We start from the raw sequence: 20,699 nt of genomic DNA on the forward strand, positions 1-20,699 counted from the left end.
ATATCCAGGCCGAAGAGTGTTCTACCATAGCGGAATCAGACGTTCCATCTGATGGGTTATCGGAACTGTTTTTGGGCACTTTATCCTATATTGGGAAGTGGAGTGACAGTGACGAGGAGCCAATGAGTCATGGCTGCCGCCAATGTAAAAATTAAGCTGTCTGCCAATGCGGCTTCGCGGATAAGTATCACTAGATCCTTTGAGGAGGATCGTTGGGCTCAATGGGTTCCCAAAGTTCGCCCTATCACGATGGAACGCGGTGACGTCAGTGTGCGTCTTCCCAGACGAAGTTTCGTCATTAACAGACGTTCTCAATGGGGAATGTCGCACAACTGCCGCAAATGTCAGTTAAAGCGACGCAGTGCCATATCGCAAAAAATGGCCTGCTCAGTAAGGGGGCAAATCCTTCCTGGGCTGAAGTGGTTAAATTGTCATACCAATATATATTTGAAATCAAGTCTTTTTTTTTTTTTTGCCAATAACATGGTGTGGGCAGATTTCTGCCACTCACAGGCTGTGTTAAGCTAAGGTGACCAGTTTTTTAAAATTAAATGTGGGGATATATTTTTTTTTCTATTGGCAAATGGTAAACTATTTTATAAGCATATTTTCCGCAAATCATATATGTAGCCAGGAGCCTGTCTCCCTCTAGTGTTGGCTTGGACATGTTGTCATTTCCTAGAGCATAGAGCAGGGATATGCAATTAGCGGACCTCCAGCTGTTGAAGAACTACAAGTCCCATGAGGCATAGAAAGACTCTGACAGCCACAAGCATGATGGGAGGCAGAGGCATGATGGGACTTGTAGTTTTGCAACAGCTTGAGGTCCGCTTATTGCATATCCCTGGCATAGAGAGAAGCAAAGCATCATGGGATGTGTAGTTCAGAATGCTGGAGTTTCAATTCCAGCAGGTCTGGCCTAAACTACAACTAACAGACTGCTGGGAGAAAGGAAAGACTGCTGCGAGAGGATATAAAGGGCAGGTCTAGGCCTAGATTGCTCTCTTAGGACCCCGGCCTGGATCTGCCAGCAGGAACTCTGTGCTGTGTGTGTGTGTTGTGGCCGAGTCGCGGCCTGCACAAGAAAGAGTTACCAAGCTGCATCCAGAGGGACATCTGCGAACAGCAACACCTTCCTATCTTTCAGCGATCTGGAGGCAGCTCCTGCTCCTTCCACGCTACCAGCATTTCAGATCTGGGTGGGCCGTGCATGGTGCGACGGAGGTCCGATGCAATTCCCTGAGCCAGGACCTAGAGAGAGATCCTAAAAAGCCATCACCATCTTCATTGTTGCTACTGTACCAGCAACTTCAGTCACAATGTTGGTGAGCGGGCACCTGCCCATTTAATCATATAGACATTATATACAGACACCATTGTCTATGCTCACATCTCTGGTACCTGTAGTGACACCGGATGCAAGTTCATTTAATTCCATAGACACTGTATACAGAAAAAAACTGAGTGAAGGGTTCAGGAGTGTGCTACTTACAGAGTGCAGAGTTCAGGAGTCCGTTACATAAAGAATGCAGGGCTAAGGAGCATTAGTCTAATGAACAGATGGAGACAGCCCCATCTCGTTCTACAGAACATATATAAGTATGCCAGTCTCCTCCTCCCATTAGATCTGATAAAAATGCGGAAGCATTGAAACGCGTCATCACTACGAGCCCCTGTCTGACGTCACTTCCTGTCGCCGAGAGCCGTGTGCGCTCCAGGCCGAAAGCATGCCGCCGAACAGGTACTTCCGGAATTCGCTGTTCCCGCAGTGCTCTGTCTCGCTTCTTTCCTGGACAGCAACCAACAATATCTTCACCAGAGAAGCCACCATCATCGGCTGACGACCTACAGTGACTACACTTCCCCTTTTTATGAGCACATTTTGTACTACTTTTTAGTGAGTAGCCATTTGGCTGTTTTAATGAATTAATAAATTCCATATTATCAGACATACTGCACTTAGTAGGCGCATTTTTTCTTTTTGCCATTACAGAGTCTTGCTTCACTCTCCAAAGTGCTGCCACTGTGTATATGTCATTTTGAACTGTTTATATACGAACTTTAAATATTGGGACTTTCATTACTATCCTTTTTATTATCATCCAGTTACTGGTCTTTTTGTTTCCCTTCCTCCCCTTTTTGTGGTATTGTGGTTCAAATCTCCCTCTTTTGCACCGTCATTGTGTTTGTTTTTTCAGAAGAATTGGGGTGACCTGAGATGGGAAGGTACAAGAATGGGGGTGATCTGAGGTGTGTAGGTACAGAAATTGGGGTGATCTAAGGTGTGTAGGTACAGGGAATTGGGGTGATCTGAGATGGGAGGGTACAAGACTGATGGGTGATCTGAGGTGTGTAGTTACAAGAATTGGGGTGATCTAAGGTGTGTAGGTAGAAGAATTGGGGTGATCTGAGGTGTGTAGATAGAGGAATTGGGGTGATCTGAGGTGTGTAGTTACAAGAATTGGGGTGATCTGAGGTGTGTAGGTACAGGAATTGGGGTGATCTAAGGGGATTAGTTACAAGAATTGGGGTTATCTGAGGTGTGTAGGTAGAATAATTGGGGTGATCTGAGATGGGAAGGTACAAGACTAGGGATGATCTGAGATGGGAAGGTACAAGACTTGGGGTGATCTGAGGTGTGTAGGTAGAGGAATTGGGGTGATCTGAGGTGTGTAGTTACAGGAATTGGGGTGATCTGAGGTGTGTAGGTAGAAGAATTGGGATGATCTGAAATGGGAATGTACAGGAATTGGGGTGATCTGAGATGGGAAGGTACAAGAATGGGGGTGATCTGAGGTGTGTAGGTACAGGAATTGGGGTGATCTGAGGTATGTAGGTACAGGAATTGGGGTGATCTGAGATGGAAAGGTACAATAATTGGGGTGATCTGAGGTGTGTACGTACAGGAATTGGGGTGATCTGAGGTGTGTAGGTAGAAGAATTAGGGTGATCTGAGATGGGAAGATACAAGAATGGGGGTGATCTGAGGTGTGTTGGTAGAATAATTGGGATGATCTGAGATGGGAAGGTATAAGAATTGGGGTGATCTGAGATGGGAAGGTACAATAATTGGGGTGATCTGAGATGGGAAGGTACAAGAATTGGGGTGATATGAGATGGGAAGGTAAAATAATTGGGGTGATCTGAGATGGGAGGGTACAAGACTTGGGGTGATCTGAGGTGTGAAGGTACAGGAATTGGGGTGATCTGAGGTGTGTAGGTACAGGAATTGGGGTGATCAGATGTGTGTAGGATAGGTAGAAGAATTGGGATGATCTGAGGTGTGTAGGTACAGGAATTTGGGTGATCTGAGATGGAAAGGTACAAAGTACAAGAATTTGGGTGATTTGAGGTGTGTAGGTACAGGAATTGGGGTGATCTGAGGTGTGTAGGTACAGGAATTGGGGTGATCTGAGATGGGAAAATACAAGAATGGGGGTGATCTGAGGTGTGTTGGAAGAATAATTGGGGTGATCTGAGATGGGAAGGTACAAGAATTGGGGTGATCTGAGATGAGAAGGTACTAGAATTGGGGTGATCTGAGATGGGAAGGTAAAAGAATTGGGGTGATCTGAGATGGGAGGGTACAAGACTTGGGGTGATCTGAAGTGTGCAGGTACAAGAATTGAGGTGATCTGAGGTGTGTATGGACAGTACTTGGGATGATCTGAGGTGTGTAGGTACAGGAATTGGGGTGATCAGATGTGTGTTGGATAGGTATAAGAATCGGGGTGATCTGAGGTGTGTAGGTGCAGAGATTGGGGTGATCTGAGATTTTTAATTTTTTTTTGAAAAGCCTATGGCGTGTGTAACACACCCAAAAACTTCACCCGGTGCAGAAAAATAGGTACAAGACTTGGGGTGATCTGAGGTGTAAAGGATAGGTAGAAGAATTGGGGTGATCAGAGGTGTGTAGGATATGTAGAAGAGTTGGGGTGATCTCAGGTGTGTAAGATAGGTAGAAGAGTTTGGGTGATCTGAGGTGTGTAGGTAGAGGAATTGGGGTAATCTGAGGTGTGTAGGTAGAAGAATTGGGGTGATCTGAGGTGTGAAGGTATAGGAATTGGGGTGATCTGAGATGGGAAGGTACAGGAATTGGGGTGATCTGAGATGGGGAGGTACAAGACTTGGGGTTATCTGAGGTGTGTAGGATAGGTAGAAGAGTTGGGTGATCTGAGGTGTGTAGGATAGGTAGAAGAATTGGGGTGATCAGAGGTGTGTAGGATAGGTAGAAGAATCGGAGTGATCAGAGGTGTGTAGGATAGGTAGAAGAATTGGGGTGATCAGAGGTGTGTAGGATAGGTAGAAGAATTGGGGTGATCTGAGGTGTGAAGGTATACGAATTGGGGTGATCTGAGATGGGAAGGTACAGGAATTGGGGTGATCTGAGATGGAAAGGTACAAGAATTGGGGTGATCTGAGGTGTGTAGGTACAGGAACTGGGGTGATCTGAGGTGTGTAGGTACAGGAATTGGGGTGATCTGAGATGGGAAGATACAAGAATGGGGGTGATCAGAGGTGTGTTGGTAGAATAATTGGGGTGATCTGAGATGGGAAGGTACAAGAATTGGGGTGATCTGAGATGGGAAGGTACTAGAATTGGGGTGATCTGAGATGGGAAGGTAAAAGAATTGGGGTGATCTGAGATGGGAGGGTACAAGACTTGGGGTGATCTGAGGTGTGTATGTACAGTACTTGGGGTGATCTGAGGTGTGTATGTACAGTACTTGGGGTGATCTGAGGTGTGTAGGTACAGGAATTGAGGTGATAAGATGTGTGTAGGATAGGTATAAGAATTGGGGGGATCTGAGGTGTGTAGGTGCAGAAATTGGGGTGATCTGAGATTTTTAATTTTTTTTTGAAAAGTCTATGGCGTGTGTATACAAGACTTGGGGTCATCTGAGGTGTGAAGGATAGGTAGAAGAATTGGGGTGATCAGAGGTGTGTAGGATAGGTAGAAGAGTTAGGGTGATCTGAGGTGTGTAGGATAGGTAGAAGAGTTGGGGTGATCTGAGGTGTGTAGTATAGGTAGAAGAGTTGGGGTGATCTCAGGTGTGTAGTATAGGTAGAAGAGTTGGGGTGATCTGAGGTGTGTAGGTAGAAGAATTGGGGTGATCTGAGGTGTGAAGGTATAGGAATTGGGGTGACATGAGATGGGAAGGTACAGGAATTGGGGTGATCTGAGATGGAAGATACAAGAATGGGGGTGATCTGAGGTGTGTTGGAAGAATAATTGGGGTGATCTGAGATGGGAAGGTACTAGAATTGGGGTGATCTGAGATGGGAAGGTACTAGAATTGGGGTGATCTGAGATGGGAAGGTAAAAGAATTGGGGTGATCTGAGATGGGAGGGTACAAGACTTGGGGTGATCTGAGGTGTGCAGGTACAAGAATTGAGGTGATCTGAGGTGTCTATGGACAGTACTTGGGGTGATCTGAGGTGTGTAGGTACAGGAATTGGGGTGATCAGATGTGTGTTGGATAGGTATAAGAATCGGGTGATCTGAGGTGTGTAGGTGCAGAGATTGGGGTGATCTGAGATTTTTTTTTTTTTTTTTTAAAAGCCTATGGCGTGTGTAACACACCCGAAAACTTCACCCGGTGCAGAAAAATAGGTACAAGACCTGGGGTGATCTGAGGTGTGAAGGATAGGTAGAAGAATTGGGGTGATCAGAGGTGTGTAGGATAGGTAGAAGAGTTGGGGTGATCTCAGGTGTGTAAGATAGGTTGAAGAGTTGGGGTGATCTGAGGTGTGTAGGTAGAGGAATTGGGGTAATCTGAGGTGTGTAGGTAGAAGAATTGGGGTGATCTGAGGTGTGAAGGTATAGGAATTGGGGTGATCTGAGATGGGAAGGTACAGGAATTGGGGTGATCTGAGATGGGGAGGTACAAGACTTGGGGTGATCTGAGGTGTGTAGAATAGGTAGAAGAGTTGGGGGGGCCTGAGGTGTGTAGGATAGGTAGAAGAGTTGGGGTGATCTGAGGTGTGTAGGATAGGTAGAAGAAGTGGGGTGATCAGAGGTGTGTAGGATAGGTAGAAGAATTGGGGTGATCAGAGGTGTGTAGGATAGGTAGAAGAATTGGGGTGATCAGAGGTGTGTAGGATAGGTAGAAGAATTGGGGTGATCTGAGGTGTGTAGGTAGAAGAATTGGGGTGATCTGAGGTGTGAAGGTATACGAATTGGGGTGATCTGAGATGGGAAGGTACAGGAATTGGGGTGATCTGAGATGGAAAGGTACAAGAATGGGGGTGATCAGAGGTGTGTTGGTAGAATAATTGGGGTGATCTGAGATGGGAAGGTACAAGAATTGGGGTGATCTGAGATGGGAAGGTACTAGAATTGGGGTGATCTGAGATGGGAAGGTAAAAGAATTGGGGTGATCTGAGATGGGAGGGTACAAGACTTGGGGTGATCTGAGGTGTGTATGTACAGTACTTGGGGTGATCTGAGGTGTGTAGGTACAGGAATTGGGGTGATAAGATGTGTGTAGGATAGGTATAAGAATTGGGGGGATCTGAGGTGTGTAGGTGCAGAAATTGGGGTGATCTGAGATTTATTTATTTTTTTTGAAAAGTCTATGGCGTGTGTATACAAGACTTGGGGTGATCTGAGGTGTGTAGGATAGGTAGAAGAGTTGGGGTGATCTGAGTTGTGTAGGATAGGTAGAAGAGTTGGGGTGATCTGAGGTGTGTAGTATAGGTAGAAGAGTTGGGGTGATCTGAGTTGTGTAGTATAGGTAGAAGAGTTGGGGTGATCTGAGGTGTGTAGTATAGGTAGAAGAGTTGGGGTGATCTGAGGTGTGTAGGTATAAGAATTGGGGTGATCTGACGTGTGAAGGTATAAGAATTGGGGTGACCTGAGATGGGAAGGTACAGGAATTGGGGTGATCTTAGATGGGGAGGTACAAGACTTGGGGTGATCTGAGGTGTAAAGGATAGGTACAAGGCTTGGGGTGATCTGAGGTGTGTAGGATAGGTAGAAGAATTGGGGTAATCAGAGGTGTGTAGGATAGGTAGAAGAATTGGGGTGATCAGAGGTGTGTAAGATAGGTAGAAGAGTTGGGGTGATCTGAGGTGTGTAGGTAGAAGAATTGGGGTGATCAGAGGTGTGTAAGATAGGTAGAAGAGTTGGGGTGATCTGAGGTGTGTAGGTAGAAGAATTGGGGTGATCTGAGGTGTGAAGGTATAGGAATTGGGGTGATCTAAGATGGGAAGGTACAGGAATTGGGGTGATCTGAGGTGTGAAGGTACAGGAATTGGGGTGATCTGAGGTGTGAAGGTACAGGAATTGGGGTGATCTGAGGTGTGTAGGTAGAAGAATTGGGGTGATCTGAGGTGTGTAGGTAGAAGAATGGGGGTGATCTGAGGTGTGAAGGTATAGAAATTGGGGTGATCTGAGATGGGAAGGTACAGGAATTGGGGTGATCTGAGATGGGAAGGTACATGAATTGGGGGTGATCTGAGGTGTGAAGGTATAAGAATTGGGGTGATCTGAGATGGGAAGGTATAAGAATTGGGGTGATCTGATGTGTGTAGGTAGAAGAATTGGGGTGATCTGAGATGGGAAGGTACGTGAATTGGGGTGATCTGAGGTGTGTAGGTAGAAGAATTGGGGTGATCTGATGTGTGCAGGTAGAAGAATTGGGGTGATCTGAGATGGGAAGGTAGAATTGGGGTGATCTGAGATGGGAAGGTATAAGAATTGGGGTGATCTGAGATGGGAAGGTATAAGAATTGGGGTGATCTGAGATGGGAAGGTATAGGAATTGGGGTGATCTGAGATGGGAAGGTACGTGAATTGGGTTGATCTGAGGTGTGTAGGTAGAAGAATTGGGGTGATCTGAGATGGGAAGGTATAAGAATTAGGGTGATCTGAGATGGGAAGGTAGAAGAATTGGGGTGATCTGAGATGGGAAGGTACATGAATTGGGGTGATGATGATCTGAGATGGGAAGATGCAGGAAGTTGGTCTTATCTGAGGTCTATGACGTGTTTTTGCTCTAACACTTGTACACAAGACGCTCACTAACCCCTGAACTAGACTATTGCCATGCTAACTCCCAGCATTGCATCAGCAGCCGATTATCTCATGATGAACAGAGCGGGCTCCCCCAGCGGCATCTCTGGGTACAACAGGAAGCTCTGTAATAATCGCGAGACTGGGCTGTTACCATGGTGAGGGTACGCGGCGTCCAGGCTATGTCTCCTATGATATCAGCTACGCTCTATCGACCTGCCTTGCCCATAACAAAGATGGCGGCGCGATATGCATTGCCCAAGATGGCTGCGCTGTAGCGGAAGTGTGCACTGTCAGTGGGTCGGAGGAGGGCTGTGCCGAGCATGTGAGTGACGGAAGCGCCTGTGTTCTTTCTCATTCAGTCGGGAGCTTCGTGGCAGCCTGCGGGATCCGGAGCAGGAGAAACAGAATGGCACCGAACTTGACCGTGTCCAGCAGCCCTCCACTGGGTAATGACATCCTGCAGGGGGCACTGTCACCTCCATAGTTCAATGTGATTGCCGGGATCGGGGCTGGAGAGGCGAAGAATGTCTCCAGATGGGGTGCTGGGGAACTATTTGTGGTGTATTACATGTGTTCTCATGAGCTGAGCTCAGGGTGTGTGGGGTGAGGGCAATGCCATGCTCTATTTTAGGGATTTTGATTAGTCCTCAGATTGTGGAGGATTTTATTGAGTGATAAAAGAATTGGAAATGACAGAGCAAATGGCATGCTGATCAGCGCTTGATTCTTTGGGGCCCCGGCAATCGGAGCCCGATTCTTTGGGGGCCCACGGCAATCGGAGCCCGATTCTTTGGGGGCTCACAGGAATCGGAGCCCGATTCTTTGGGGGCCCACGGCAATCGGAGCCCGATTCTTTGGGGGCTCACGGCAATCGGAGCCCGATTCTTTGGGGGCTCACGGGAATCGGAGCCCGATTCTTTGGGGGCTCACGGGAATCGGAGCCCGATTCTTTGGGGGCTCACGGGAATCGGAGCCCGATTCTTTGGGGGCCCACGGCAATCGGCGCCCGATTCCTTGGGGATCAGCGCCCGATTCTTTGGGGCTCCGGGGATCAGCGCCCGATTCCTTGGGGCTCCGGCGATTAGTGGGCCCTTGTAGGGCGTCCTCCTATTCCCTAGGGCACGCTTCTATTCCCTGATGTCCTCAAAAATAAACCACTTATCGCTGGGGCCACAGAGAGTGGCCCTGCAGTTTGCTGTGGTCCAGGTGGATGGTGCACTGATTGCTGGGGTACCTTAAAACCTTCCCAGTGATCATTGCTGCCCCAGAAAGTGTCCCTATAATCACTGGGGTCCCCAAGAATTCCTTACTTATCACAGGGTCCTGAAGAATGGTTTGCTACTTCATGTGATCCTAGAGAATGGCCTACTGATCGGTGTGGTCCCTGCTGATCACTGTTGTCCTGGAGAGTGTCCAACTTGATCACTGGAATTCCAGAGAATGGCCTGCTGAGCAGTGGGGTCCTGGAGAATAGCCTTTCTAATGGCTGGGGTCTTGGAGAATGTCCCTGGTGATTACTGGGGTCCCCAAGGATGGCCCATTGATCACTGAGGCCCTTGAGATTTTCACGCTGATCACTGCAGTCCCAGAGAGTGTCTCCCAAATTTCTGCGTTCCCGTAGAATTGCCTACTGATCACTGGGGTCTCGGAGAATAGCCCATTTGATGGCCTTGGTCCGGGGAAATGTCCCTGCTGGTCACTTGTGTCTCCTGCTGATCACTGGGGTTCCAGGGAGAGTGTCCCTGCTGATCTCGGGGGTATTGTATAGTGTCTTTGCTGATCATTGGGGTCTTCAAGAATTTCCTACTGATCACTATGGTCCCAGTGAATGACCTGGCAATTTTTGGGGTTCTTGAGAATGGCCCATGTGATCACTGGGGATCTTGGAGAGTGACCCTGCTGAGCACTGGGTTCCTGAAGAATGTCCATTCTGATCACTGGGGTCTTGGAGAATGTCCCTTCTGACCTCCTAAGGACTGAGGTCTTGGAGTGTCTCTGCTCATCACTGGAATCCCAGAGAATGACCCCTTACTCTCTGGGGCCCCAAGCATTCTTCAGTGGGGTCCTGAAGAATGCTTGGGGCCCCAGAGGGTAAGGGGCTGATCACTGGAGTCCCAATGCATGTTCGCTTTATTACGGGAGGGCCAGAGAATGGCCTGCTGATCTCTGGCATATGGGAGAGTGTCCCCACTGATTGCCTAGATTCTAAGTAGTGGCATTTGTCTACACACCCCAAAGTGTTTTGCCGGTCTTCTGGAATCCTGAATTTGGTTTTAGGACTGTATTTCCCTATACTTTCAGTCTTGGACCCTTAAAGGTCATCCCGACAATAAAGTCTGGATCTGCCAGGTGCCTGGACCCATACACATCTCAGCAAGCTGCTCCCTGCCCCTCCACAGCTTAGCACTCCAGCGTGGAGGAGCAGAGTGGAGAGCTGCTGATTGACAGGCAGCAGCTCTCCTCACGGGGATCTGTGAAAACTGAGCCATCGGCAATGTCCTGTGACTCCGTTCTCAGTGTAGAGATGCCGGGGGACAGATGCAGCATCAGACCCATGCTGCATCCACCTTGGTAAGTTATAAAAGGTGAAAAAAACAACAATCCATACTTCTCTTTTAAGTCGCTCATCAATAGTCTAGATCTCAGGTGCACGTCCTGTGGGACCAGACTTTAAATCGGTTATATTTTTGGGGTTGTCCAAGTTACATTTATTGGTTATTTATTAGCCACTTCAATACCAGGCACTTGCACCCCCTTCCTACCCATGCCAATTTTCAGCGCTGTCGCTGTTGAAATGACAATTGCGCAGTCATGCTACACTGTACCCAAACAGAATTTTTATAATTTTGTTCCCACAAAAAGAGCTTTCTTTTGGTGGTATTTGATCACCTCTGCGGTTTTTTATTTTTTGCTAAACAAATAAAAACAAAGAAAAGACAGAAAATTTGGGAAAGTTTTTCTTTTGTTTCTGTTATAAAATGTTGTAAGTAAATAAGTAAGTTTTCTCCTTTATGGGCACTGATAAGGCGGCACTGACAATGGGCACTGAAAGTCTACACTGATGGGTACTTATGGGTGGCACTAATATACGGCAGTGGTGGCACTGAGCCATCCCTGGTGGCACTGACAGGCATTGTGGATGGGCACTGATTGGCATATCCCTAGTGGTCTAGGGTGGCATACATGGTGGTCCAGTGTGGGTGGGCATCCGAGGGGGGGGGGGCTGCGCTGATAAACATTCAGGTCAGCCCCCCCCCCCCCAGTCAGGAGAGTAGCCAATTGGCTCTCCTTCCAGATGCGAGTGAGGAAAAGCAGAACAACTTCCTGTTTACATCGTGATCAGCCGTGATTGGACGTAGCTGATCACGTGGTAAAGAGCCTCCGTCGGAGGCTCTTTACTGAGATCGGTGCAGCGGTGTGTCAGACTGACATGCCGCACCACCGATCGATGTTGTCATATTGCAAGTTTGAATTGACTTTTATATTTTTAAATGAAAACAAATCTGAACTGGATGTTAACTTTGTGCTTATCTGTGGCGCAGGCTGAAAGTAGAATTAAAGGCAAAACTTTTTTATTTAGAGGAGAGGGGTTAGATCACCTGTCAGGTTTTATTGCTGTCTATTTTCCCATCCAGGAGGCTCACCCTCTCTATTTGTCATGTTTACTGTTCTCACCGAGAATGAGGGCCGGTGACTTGTCGGTATGGTTCCTCTATCGAGATGGTTCCTGTAAGGACTGCGCAGGCGCAATCCTTGCCGACGGAAATCTCCGAACCTCGGCCGGCATCCAGGCTTATTCCTTAACATCCCAGTGGATTGGAGGATGTTAAAAAAAGAGCCAGGAGGCCAAGCGAGCTACTTACCTCAAATTCCACGTCGCCCTGGAGGTTCTGTGATTTCCGTCAGCAAGGATTGCGCCTGCGCAGTCCTTATAGGAACCATCTCGATAGCCGGAACCATATTGTCAGATCACCGGTTCACACTGGTTCGATGCCAGACATCGCACGTGATTCGCACCGGATTGCTGTGCAGATCACATGCAATGTCTGTGCGATGCAATTTTAGCCGTAGGAACTGTATTTCTGAACTCGCATCGCATTCGGACCAAACTCGTGCAGGACCCGTTGTTTTTTTTTGTCCGCACCAGAATTGGTTCGCATGGGTGTTAACGCCCATGCGATCTGATTCTGGAAATCGGGTTGCATTTTGCAAACTAAATACGGGGGGTCGTTAACAAACGCTCCGCAATCATTTGGCATGAACAGGTTTGCGATTTAGGTGCGCATTTGCTGTGAATTCGCACCACGTCCCTGAAAGGAAAAAAAAACACTCTCGATGATTGGTGACAAATGAATTCTGATTGGCTGTGGATTGCTGCTCTTTGCATTGTTCTGTACTTTTTTTGGCTTTGTTTATTATGTTCTCTTTTCACTCAGTTTCATCAGCAGGCAATACTTTCTCCCTGCTGGAGCTTCCGCTTCTTTCATTGATGACAAATATGATCTTTTACACCCAGTTGCATCATTGTGTCTTGTACCAAACCAAGGGCTCAATATACTAAAACTCAGAATCGGCTTCCAGGATTGTTTTTTGTCTTAGGCTGCATTCAAACTTGATCTTGAGCGGTTTCGCCCTGCGATTTCAAATGGCTGCAAAACACGGGACGCGTTTGCGATGCCATTACTTCTAGTGGCACCCTAATTGCCCTGCAATGTTTGGCGTGCTGCAATCGCCGCAGATCACATGTGACTCTGTCGCCCAAAAGAAGCTTGTGTTCCTGTTAGAGTGACTATCGCAGAAAAACCGAGGCATGATTGGGGTGCCATTAGAAGTAATGGCATCTCAAACGCGTTCTGCAGCCATTTGAAACCGCGGGACGGAATGGCAGTGATTCCACCCGCGGTCATGTGTGAATGCAGCCTCATTGAACAAGCGACAGTTAGAAGCTGATTGGCTACCATGCACAGCGGCACCAGATTTTGCACTTTCCAGTTTTATGTGGGGTATACACTATGAGAGAATCGGAAGAAAAATGTCAACTGGCCACCCGCGATCGTGGGAAAGAAAACCAGAACGGGGGTCTGTCAATGTGAACGGACAGGTACCCGTTCTGACAGGGGAGAGAGATCTGTTGTTTCTAGTGATTAGGAACAGCAATCTCTCTCCCCCTCCAGTCAGTCCCATCCCTCCACAGATAGAAACACCTCCCAGGGAACACATTTAACCCCTTGATTGCCTGTATTGTTAAACCCTTCTCTGCCAGTGACATTTACAGTTATCGGTGCATTTTTATAGCACTGAGCGCTGTATAAATGTCACTGGTCCCGAAAAAGTGTCTGATCTGTCTGCCACAATCCCGCTAAAAATCCAGGGCTCGACAAATCCCGGTCGCCAGGTCGCCATGGCGACTAGAAATAGGGTCCTGGTGACTTGGCTTGGAAGGGGGGCAAATTTTTTTTTTTTTGTGAGCTGGTGCCATCTGGTGGTTAGCCGTTACAAGTTAAACAGCAATTCTAATGTAATTTTTCACTATTTTCACTGCCATCTCCTTCCCTCTAAATAGAACCCCCAAACATTATATATATTTTTTATCCTAACACCCTAGAGCAGTGATGGCAAACCTTGGCACCCCAGATGTTTTGGAACTACATTTCCCATGATGCTAATGCACTCTGCAGTGTAGGTGAGCATCATGGGAAATGTAGTTCCAAAACATCTGGAGTGCCAAGGTTCGCCATCACTGCCCTAGAGAATAAAATGGCGATCGTTGCAATACTTTCTGTCACGCCGTATTTGCGCAGCGGTCTTATAAGTGCATTTTTTGGGGAAAAAATTACACTTTTTTTAATTAAAAAATAAGACAACAGTAAAGTTATGCCCATTTTTTTTTTTATATTATGAAAGTTAATGTTACGCCGAGTAAATTCATGCCCAAAATATCACGCTTCAAAATTGCGTCCGCTCGTGGAATGCCGACAAACTTTTACCCTTTAAAATCTTCATAGGCGACGTTTAAAAAAAAAAAAGAGTTACAGAGGAGGTCTAGGGCTAGAATTATTGCTCTCGCTCTACCAATCGCGGGGATACCTCACATGTGTGGTTTTAACACCATTTACATATGTGGGCGCTGCTCACTTATGTGTTCGCTTCTGCGCGCAAGCTCGTCGGGACGGGGTGCGTTTTCTGGCTCCTAACTTTTTTAGCTGGCTTCTAGATTCCAAGCAAATTTGTCAAACGCTGCATAAATCTATTACTTTTTTTGTAGATGCTATAACTTTTTATTTTTTATTTAATTTTTTTACCAAAAATATGTTGAAGAATACAGATTGGCCTAAACCAGGGGTAGACAACCTGGGGCCCTCCAGCTGTTGTGTAACTACATTTCCCTTAAGGCATTGCAAAGCTGGCAGTTACAATTACTCCGAGGCATGATGGCACTTGTAGTCCTGCAACAGCTGGAGGGCCGCAGGTTGCCTAAACTGATGAAGAATTATTTTGATATCTATTATAGCAAAAAGTAAAAAAAAATATTGTTCTTTTATTTTTTTTTTAATTGTTTATAGCGCAAAAAATAAAAACCGTAGAGGTGATCATATACCACCAAAAGAAATCTCTTTGGGTACAACATCGCACGACGGCGCGATTGTCAGTTAAAGCGACGCAGTGCCGAATCGCAATAAATGGCCTGGTCATTAAGGGGGAAAATCTTCCGGTCTGTAAGTGGTTAAACAACAAAAAAAAAAAGACTTTACAGTACAGTTGGTACCATCCTCGTTTTCCTGCTGTAAAACGGAGCAAACCACACGATCGATCATCCCATTTTCTTACAGTATGTACTATGCTTTAGCAAATCAACCCCCAAGTGTCCTCACCCGGCATCGGCCCCGTGATTTCTTTATGAGACGGCTGTGGCCGCGGTTCAGCATTGCTTGTCTGGTCTGATCTTATTGCTGTCTCATGCTGCTTTACTCAGCTCTATTAAAGTTATTTACTAGTAATAAGTATAATTGAGATTCAGGCAAATGGTGTGCAACGAAACACAATAATAAAATAATTCCACCTTTATTGGTGTCAATTATGTATATAGGAAGAAGCTATAGAAAAGTAATAAAGGGGATTAAAATCTTAATATTGTAAGACAACCATATCATTTAGAAATACAGTTCAATGATGAGAAGAATATGATAATCTCAATAGTGAGCCACGCATTGCAAAAGTGGAAGGGAGTGTAATTCCTGCTGCTGCATGTGGACACTCCTTCCACAGCTGGTGGGGCGGGGCATAAAAGCGTAGCTCAACCGCTAGTGTGAACAAGTCTTGTCGTCATATGCAATTGAAAATATCTTAACACCCTAAACTAAACGTATTCAACCAGAAAAGGAAATATGTGGGAGACCTGTCAGTTTTTTTTCTTTTAGGCAGACGTGATCGGGCCCTCCAGTCTCCTCTATGGAGTGGAGGGTATCAGTGGACATGTGTGCAATAACACCCGCCGATATCCGATCTGATCCTATTGGCTAAAAACAGATAAATGGAGATCTGTTCCTCACCAGCCTGGTGGATTGGATCAGATGGCAGACAAGTGGTCTGTTTACACCTGACGGCCCATAGAGGAGAGCAGGCTGTGTCTGCTCAGTGGGGATCAGCGGACAGATTCCCTCCAATGGAGCCCTCCCGGTGTGTAAGGGCCGAACACCACAGTCACTTCACTTCATGTAGCACGATTTCAAAGTAGCACTCCTTCAGTTGGTACTTGGGAGACACCTGTGCGTCTTCATTCACAAGTCATTCCTGAACTTGTAAAAAGTAGCGCAAGAGCTTTCAAAATAGACTCGGATGGAGTTGGAATTGCACCATTTTGTCCGCTTCCATTGCGGACAATAGGATGCTACTTGCCATGCGATTTGAAACTATCAAATCGCATTACAAATCGTACTGCTGTGATGGGGGGGGCTAAAGTGTATGGGGAGTCCTGTGCTCAAGTACTGTGTGATGAATTGGCTACTGCAGAGAGTGACCTGCTGTACAGAATGGATACAATGTTGCAGAGACAAAACTCCTTTGTTTGATGACTTTACTGAACTGAAACCTTTCTCAGAGCACCTGAGAGAAACAATGCAGTTCTCTATCTGTACAACATTGTATCCATCCGATAACCGTGCACTCTGCAGTATCTGATTCTTTATAACAGGGGTCCCCAAACTTGTTTCAGTGGGAGTAATTAGTTGTACCCCATCATTGGTGTCAGTGGGAGGAATTGTGCCCCATCATTGGTGTCATTTGGAGGAATTGTGCCCCTTTATTGATGTCATTGGGCCCCATCGTTGGTGTCGTCGGGAGGAATTGGGCCCCCGTCGCTGGTGCAAATCGCTTGACAAGTTGTTCCTGATTGTCGGCAATGGAATTGTTCAAATTGGTGCAACGCCAACTTTCGTGCCACACTGATTTGAAAAAAAGGTTCCTGCGCTATTTTTTTGCAATTTCAGGTGCACCTTGCATAGACATCTGTGCATGAAGTCACACAAATATCAGCCAAGTCAAACCTGAAGTCGCACTGACCGTCTGAAATCGCTTGACTTTAAAGTCAGATTCAGTGTAAATGGGGGCTAAACCTTTTTTTTTTTTTTATTGAAATCACAAACGTGGTATACCGTATTTTCCGGCGTATAAGACGACCCCCTAATTTTCCAGGAAAAAATGTGGTTTTGGGATATACTCGCCATATAAGACTACCCCCTTCCTACTAGTCTTTCTGGAAGCTGAGGGGTAGCCAGAACCGCTGACAGAAACAGGCTTTTTTCAAATCTCACTGTGCCATCACGTGCCCCAAACTGTGCCATCACGTGCCCCCACTGTGCCATCAGTGCCATCACTCACGTTTTGTTGATTCTGACAAGCCGATGACAGTCTCCGTGCTGCGAGCGTCCATGATTTAAAAGCCGCGCCTTCTTTTCAGACTGTCCTGTGATAGGCGGAACACAAATTTTCCCAGCAGCGCCTCTGTTCTGTGTTCAGCCTATCACGGACGTCCTCTCGTACGAGGATGACCTCGTACCTCCTCTTTGGCGAGTGCCCCCATGGAAAGGGACTCCTATGCGGTCACACACTCGAGCCGCTCTGTCTATTGACACAGACCGGGCAACTCGGCCCCTCCCTTCCCGCTCCCTTGTCACAGCATTTGATAGCAGCGGAAGCCAATGGCTCTCACTGTTAACAATCTGACCAATGAGGAGAGACATAACGGCTCTTCTGCATGTTACTGTGTTGGGCTTAGGTAAGTATAATGTGGGGGGGGCGCTGGTGGCATTCTGCAGCAGAGAATTTAGTTTTTTATCTTAATGCATAGAATAAGTTAAGATAAAAAAAACTTGAGGCTTTAGGCCTGGTTCACACTGGTACGTTTTGAGATGTCAAATCGCATCTCAAATCGGTGGCAATGGTCGGCGATGCCACCTTCCTAATCGGTGCGGCGCTGCATCAATTTCAAAAAGTAGTTCCTGTACTACTTTTTGCGATTTACATTGACATCTGTGCAGAAACCTGGAGCGGCGATACCGGGAAGACACGCCGAGGAAAGATGACATCTCCCTCGGCGTGGACCAGGTAAGTTCCCGTAACCTAGTTCCAAGGTAAGTATTTCATAATGAGCTAGTATGCGGCTCATTATGGCTTTTGCTTTACAGGTATGAAAAAAAAACACCAGCGGCTTTACTACCGCTTTAAGAACCACTTTTTATGTTGTAGCTAATTGATCCATTTTGTGCTTCATGTGCTATTTATTTAGCTTTCCCAGGTTTTCTTGCATATCATGCACCCTGTCATTGCTCATCTGCTTGAACAGGTGCTGTGCGTTTAGAGCACTTGCTTTGATCTTTCTGTATAAGGCTTCTTCTTATTCTGCTCTGTGGTTTTATTGTGTTCTGGCTGACAGTACATCTGGCTGTGTATTCCAGACTCAGAAACCTCAAGGACGTGACTGTTCTGCATCAGCTGTCTGTGTGTTGGTTCAGAGACCTTAAGGGGAAAAATCATCTGACAAGCGTGTAAACGCACAAATATTGCAGACTACACACTGTGCTGGTTCTCCGACACAACTGCCCTGTATGGCATCGGGAGGGTGACAACACCTTTCAGATCTTGCAGTTCTGCAGACACTGCGGGGAATTGACTAAAACTGGTACACACAGAATCAGATGCAGCTGTACATGGCATCCAATCGGTTTCTAGGTTTTATTGTCAAACCTTAAAAAAAACCAAAAAAAAAACCTGCAAGACAAATAATGAGCTAGTATGCTATGCCTTTATTACTTGCCTCAGATCGAAGCCCCACAGCGCACAAAATGCATGCACAGTGTTTTCCTTGTATTCCAATGGCTCTAGTTGGCTTTAGTTCACACCATGCAGTCAGTTTCTGAAACTGACTGCATGGTGTGAACTAGAGCCATTGGAATACATGGAAAACACTGCATGCATTTTTAGTGCAGAAAAAAAGGCACATGGAACTAGAGGTGCACGATTAATCGCGGAGAGAATCGCAATCTCGATTCTCCCCGCCCGCGATTCTTCCGTGTTCACCGCTGGTTCCACGTAACCAGCGTGGAACGCAAATGAAAGCGATTTTGAAACCGACGTCAGCAGCCTGCGCCGCTGGATAGATGTCTGAGCTTCTCTCACAACAGTAGTTTGTATCCATGCGCCACCCAGTGGTTGCCGGCGGTACTGCTCCTGATGTATTAAACCTTCTCACAGTTCTGTACAACTGTGTGTATCCATGCGCCATCCAATGGTTGCTGGCGGTACTGCTTCTGATCTATAAAAAAAGAGACCAGTGATATGTCTATAATGTTAAAGACCATATAACTCCTATGAAAAAATCAGAATCCAAGTTTTATTCTGCTTTTTTTATAGGAGTTATATGGTCTTTAACATTATAGACATATCGCTGGTCTCTTTTTTTTATATATTCATATTTTCAGATAAATCACAGGTTTATTAATAAATTATTTTTTTGGGGGGGGGGGGGGGGGCATTACATTTTTGAGAATCGTGAGAGATTGGTGAGAGAATCGTGATCTTTTGTCTAAGCAAAAGAATCGTGATTCTCATTTTGACCAGAATCGTGCAGCCCTACATGGAACTCAGTGTTGCTAACCTACCAGATTGAAATTTCCTGGCACGACACCCAAAATTTACTGGCGCAGCCACGTTTTTACTGGCATTTCACAAAAGTTACTAAATTACATTTTTAGGTCCAAATTTCAGTATATAGGCTACAAACACGTACGCTAGGCAAATGGCAATGTGATTTAAGGTAGATATTAAGGTAAAAAAACATATTTTTGTTATTTTCGATATAATAAGGGCAAATTTAGTCACATCACCCCCTGCCACTAACACCCCCTGCCTTCACCCCCCCCTGCGGTGCCTCCAATCTCCCCCTGCCACCACCCCCCTCTGCAGTGCCACCATCACCCCCTACCACTAACACCCCCTGCCTCCAATCTCCCCTGCCTCCGTTGCCTCTATCCCCCTCTGCTTTAAACCCTTAAGGACCACCCACTGTATATATACTGTGGCAGGGCAACCCTATTGCACAAAACGTACCCGTACGTCGTTTTCGTGCGGGTCCGGCTGCCGTGATGTCCGCCGACCACCCGCGATCGCTCTTTAGAGAGGCAGAACGGGGAGTACAGTGTAATTTTTACCTCTGATCACCGTAAGGCCTCTTTCACACTGAGGCACTTGGAAAACTGCCAGTAAAACACTGAGTGCTTTTGAAGAGCTTTTCAGGCGCATTTCAAGAGCTTTCAATTAATTTCAATGGAGAGGGGTATTTTTTCACTACCCTGTCAGCGCACTGCCCCAGTGTGAAAGCATTAATTGATTTTAAAAATTACTGATCACCGCCATTAGTTATAAAAATCCTGTAAATCTTTCCTCTATTTTGTAGACGCTATAACTTTTGCGCAAACCAATCAATATACGCTTATTGCGATTTTTTTTTTTTATTTTTTTTTTTTTACCAAAAATATGGAGAATACATATTGGCCTAAACTGATGAAGAAATTTGTGTTTTTACATTTTTTGGGGGGGGGGGGGGGATATTTATTATAGCTAAAAGTAAAATATATATATATATATATATATATATATATATATATATATAAATTTTTTTTTCAAAATTGTTTTTTTTTTTTGGGTTGTAGCGCATACTGGTCATTAGGGGGAAATTCTTCCGGTGCTTAAGTGGTTAAAGACCTAAAATGACTTGCACATCTTGCCAATAGGGCGTGATTTCTATTTTACCGAGATCGATCTTGGCTGATTAATGGATGGAGCAATGCATAATGCAACACAGCTTACGGTCCTAAAATAAAGACAAACAGCCATTTGAAGGATTCTAATGGCCTCTGTAATCGGTTCTCCTTTATTGTTGATGGCGATTGAGCTGCTTCTCTCCATTAGCTCTGCATTCTAGGATGTTCCATAACAACCTCACTGGGCGTGTTTCTGATACTGTTATTTGGGTCATATAACAAATATTACAATATTACAAAAAAATAATAATAAATTGCATTAGGTGTGTGTGTGTGTGTGTGTGTGTGTGTGTGTATGAGATATATAATATCTATATTCTAATCGGGGCTTGACAAACCCAGGTGCCAGGTCGCAATTCCG

The 20,699-nt window shown here is 46.0% G+C and overlaps 1 protein-coding gene across 5 annotated transcripts in view; it reads left to right on the forward strand.

The window, feature by feature from the left end:
* EPRS1 (glutamyl-prolyl-tRNA synthetase 1) overlaps nucleotides 1–20,699 on the forward strand; it is a 136,733-nt gene that overhangs the window by 17,690 nt on the left and 98,344 nt on the right. Inside the window, exon 1 of one of the 5 annotated variants that reach the window (XM_040351429.1) lies at nucleotides 8,329–8,467. The exons of 1 other annotated variant lie outside the window; for it this stretch is intronic. In XM_040351429.1, the coding sequence (XP_040207363.1) occupies nucleotides 8,428–8,467 (40 nt within the window). In that variant the 5' untranslated portion in view covers nucleotides 8,329–8,427. Of the gene's footprint in view, nucleotides 1–8,328; nucleotides 8,468–20,699 lie in introns of those variants that run through there. 3 more of the 5 variants (XM_040351427.1, XM_040351430.1, XM_040351432.1) reach the window with 3 other exon arrangements.

Source organism: Rana temporaria, chromosome 4, assembly GCF_905171775.1.
Source record: "Rana temporaria chromosome 4, aRanTem1.1, whole genome shotgun sequence".
NCBI classification, from domain to species: domain Eukaryota; kingdom Metazoa; phylum Chordata; class Amphibia; order Anura; family Ranidae; genus Rana; species Rana temporaria.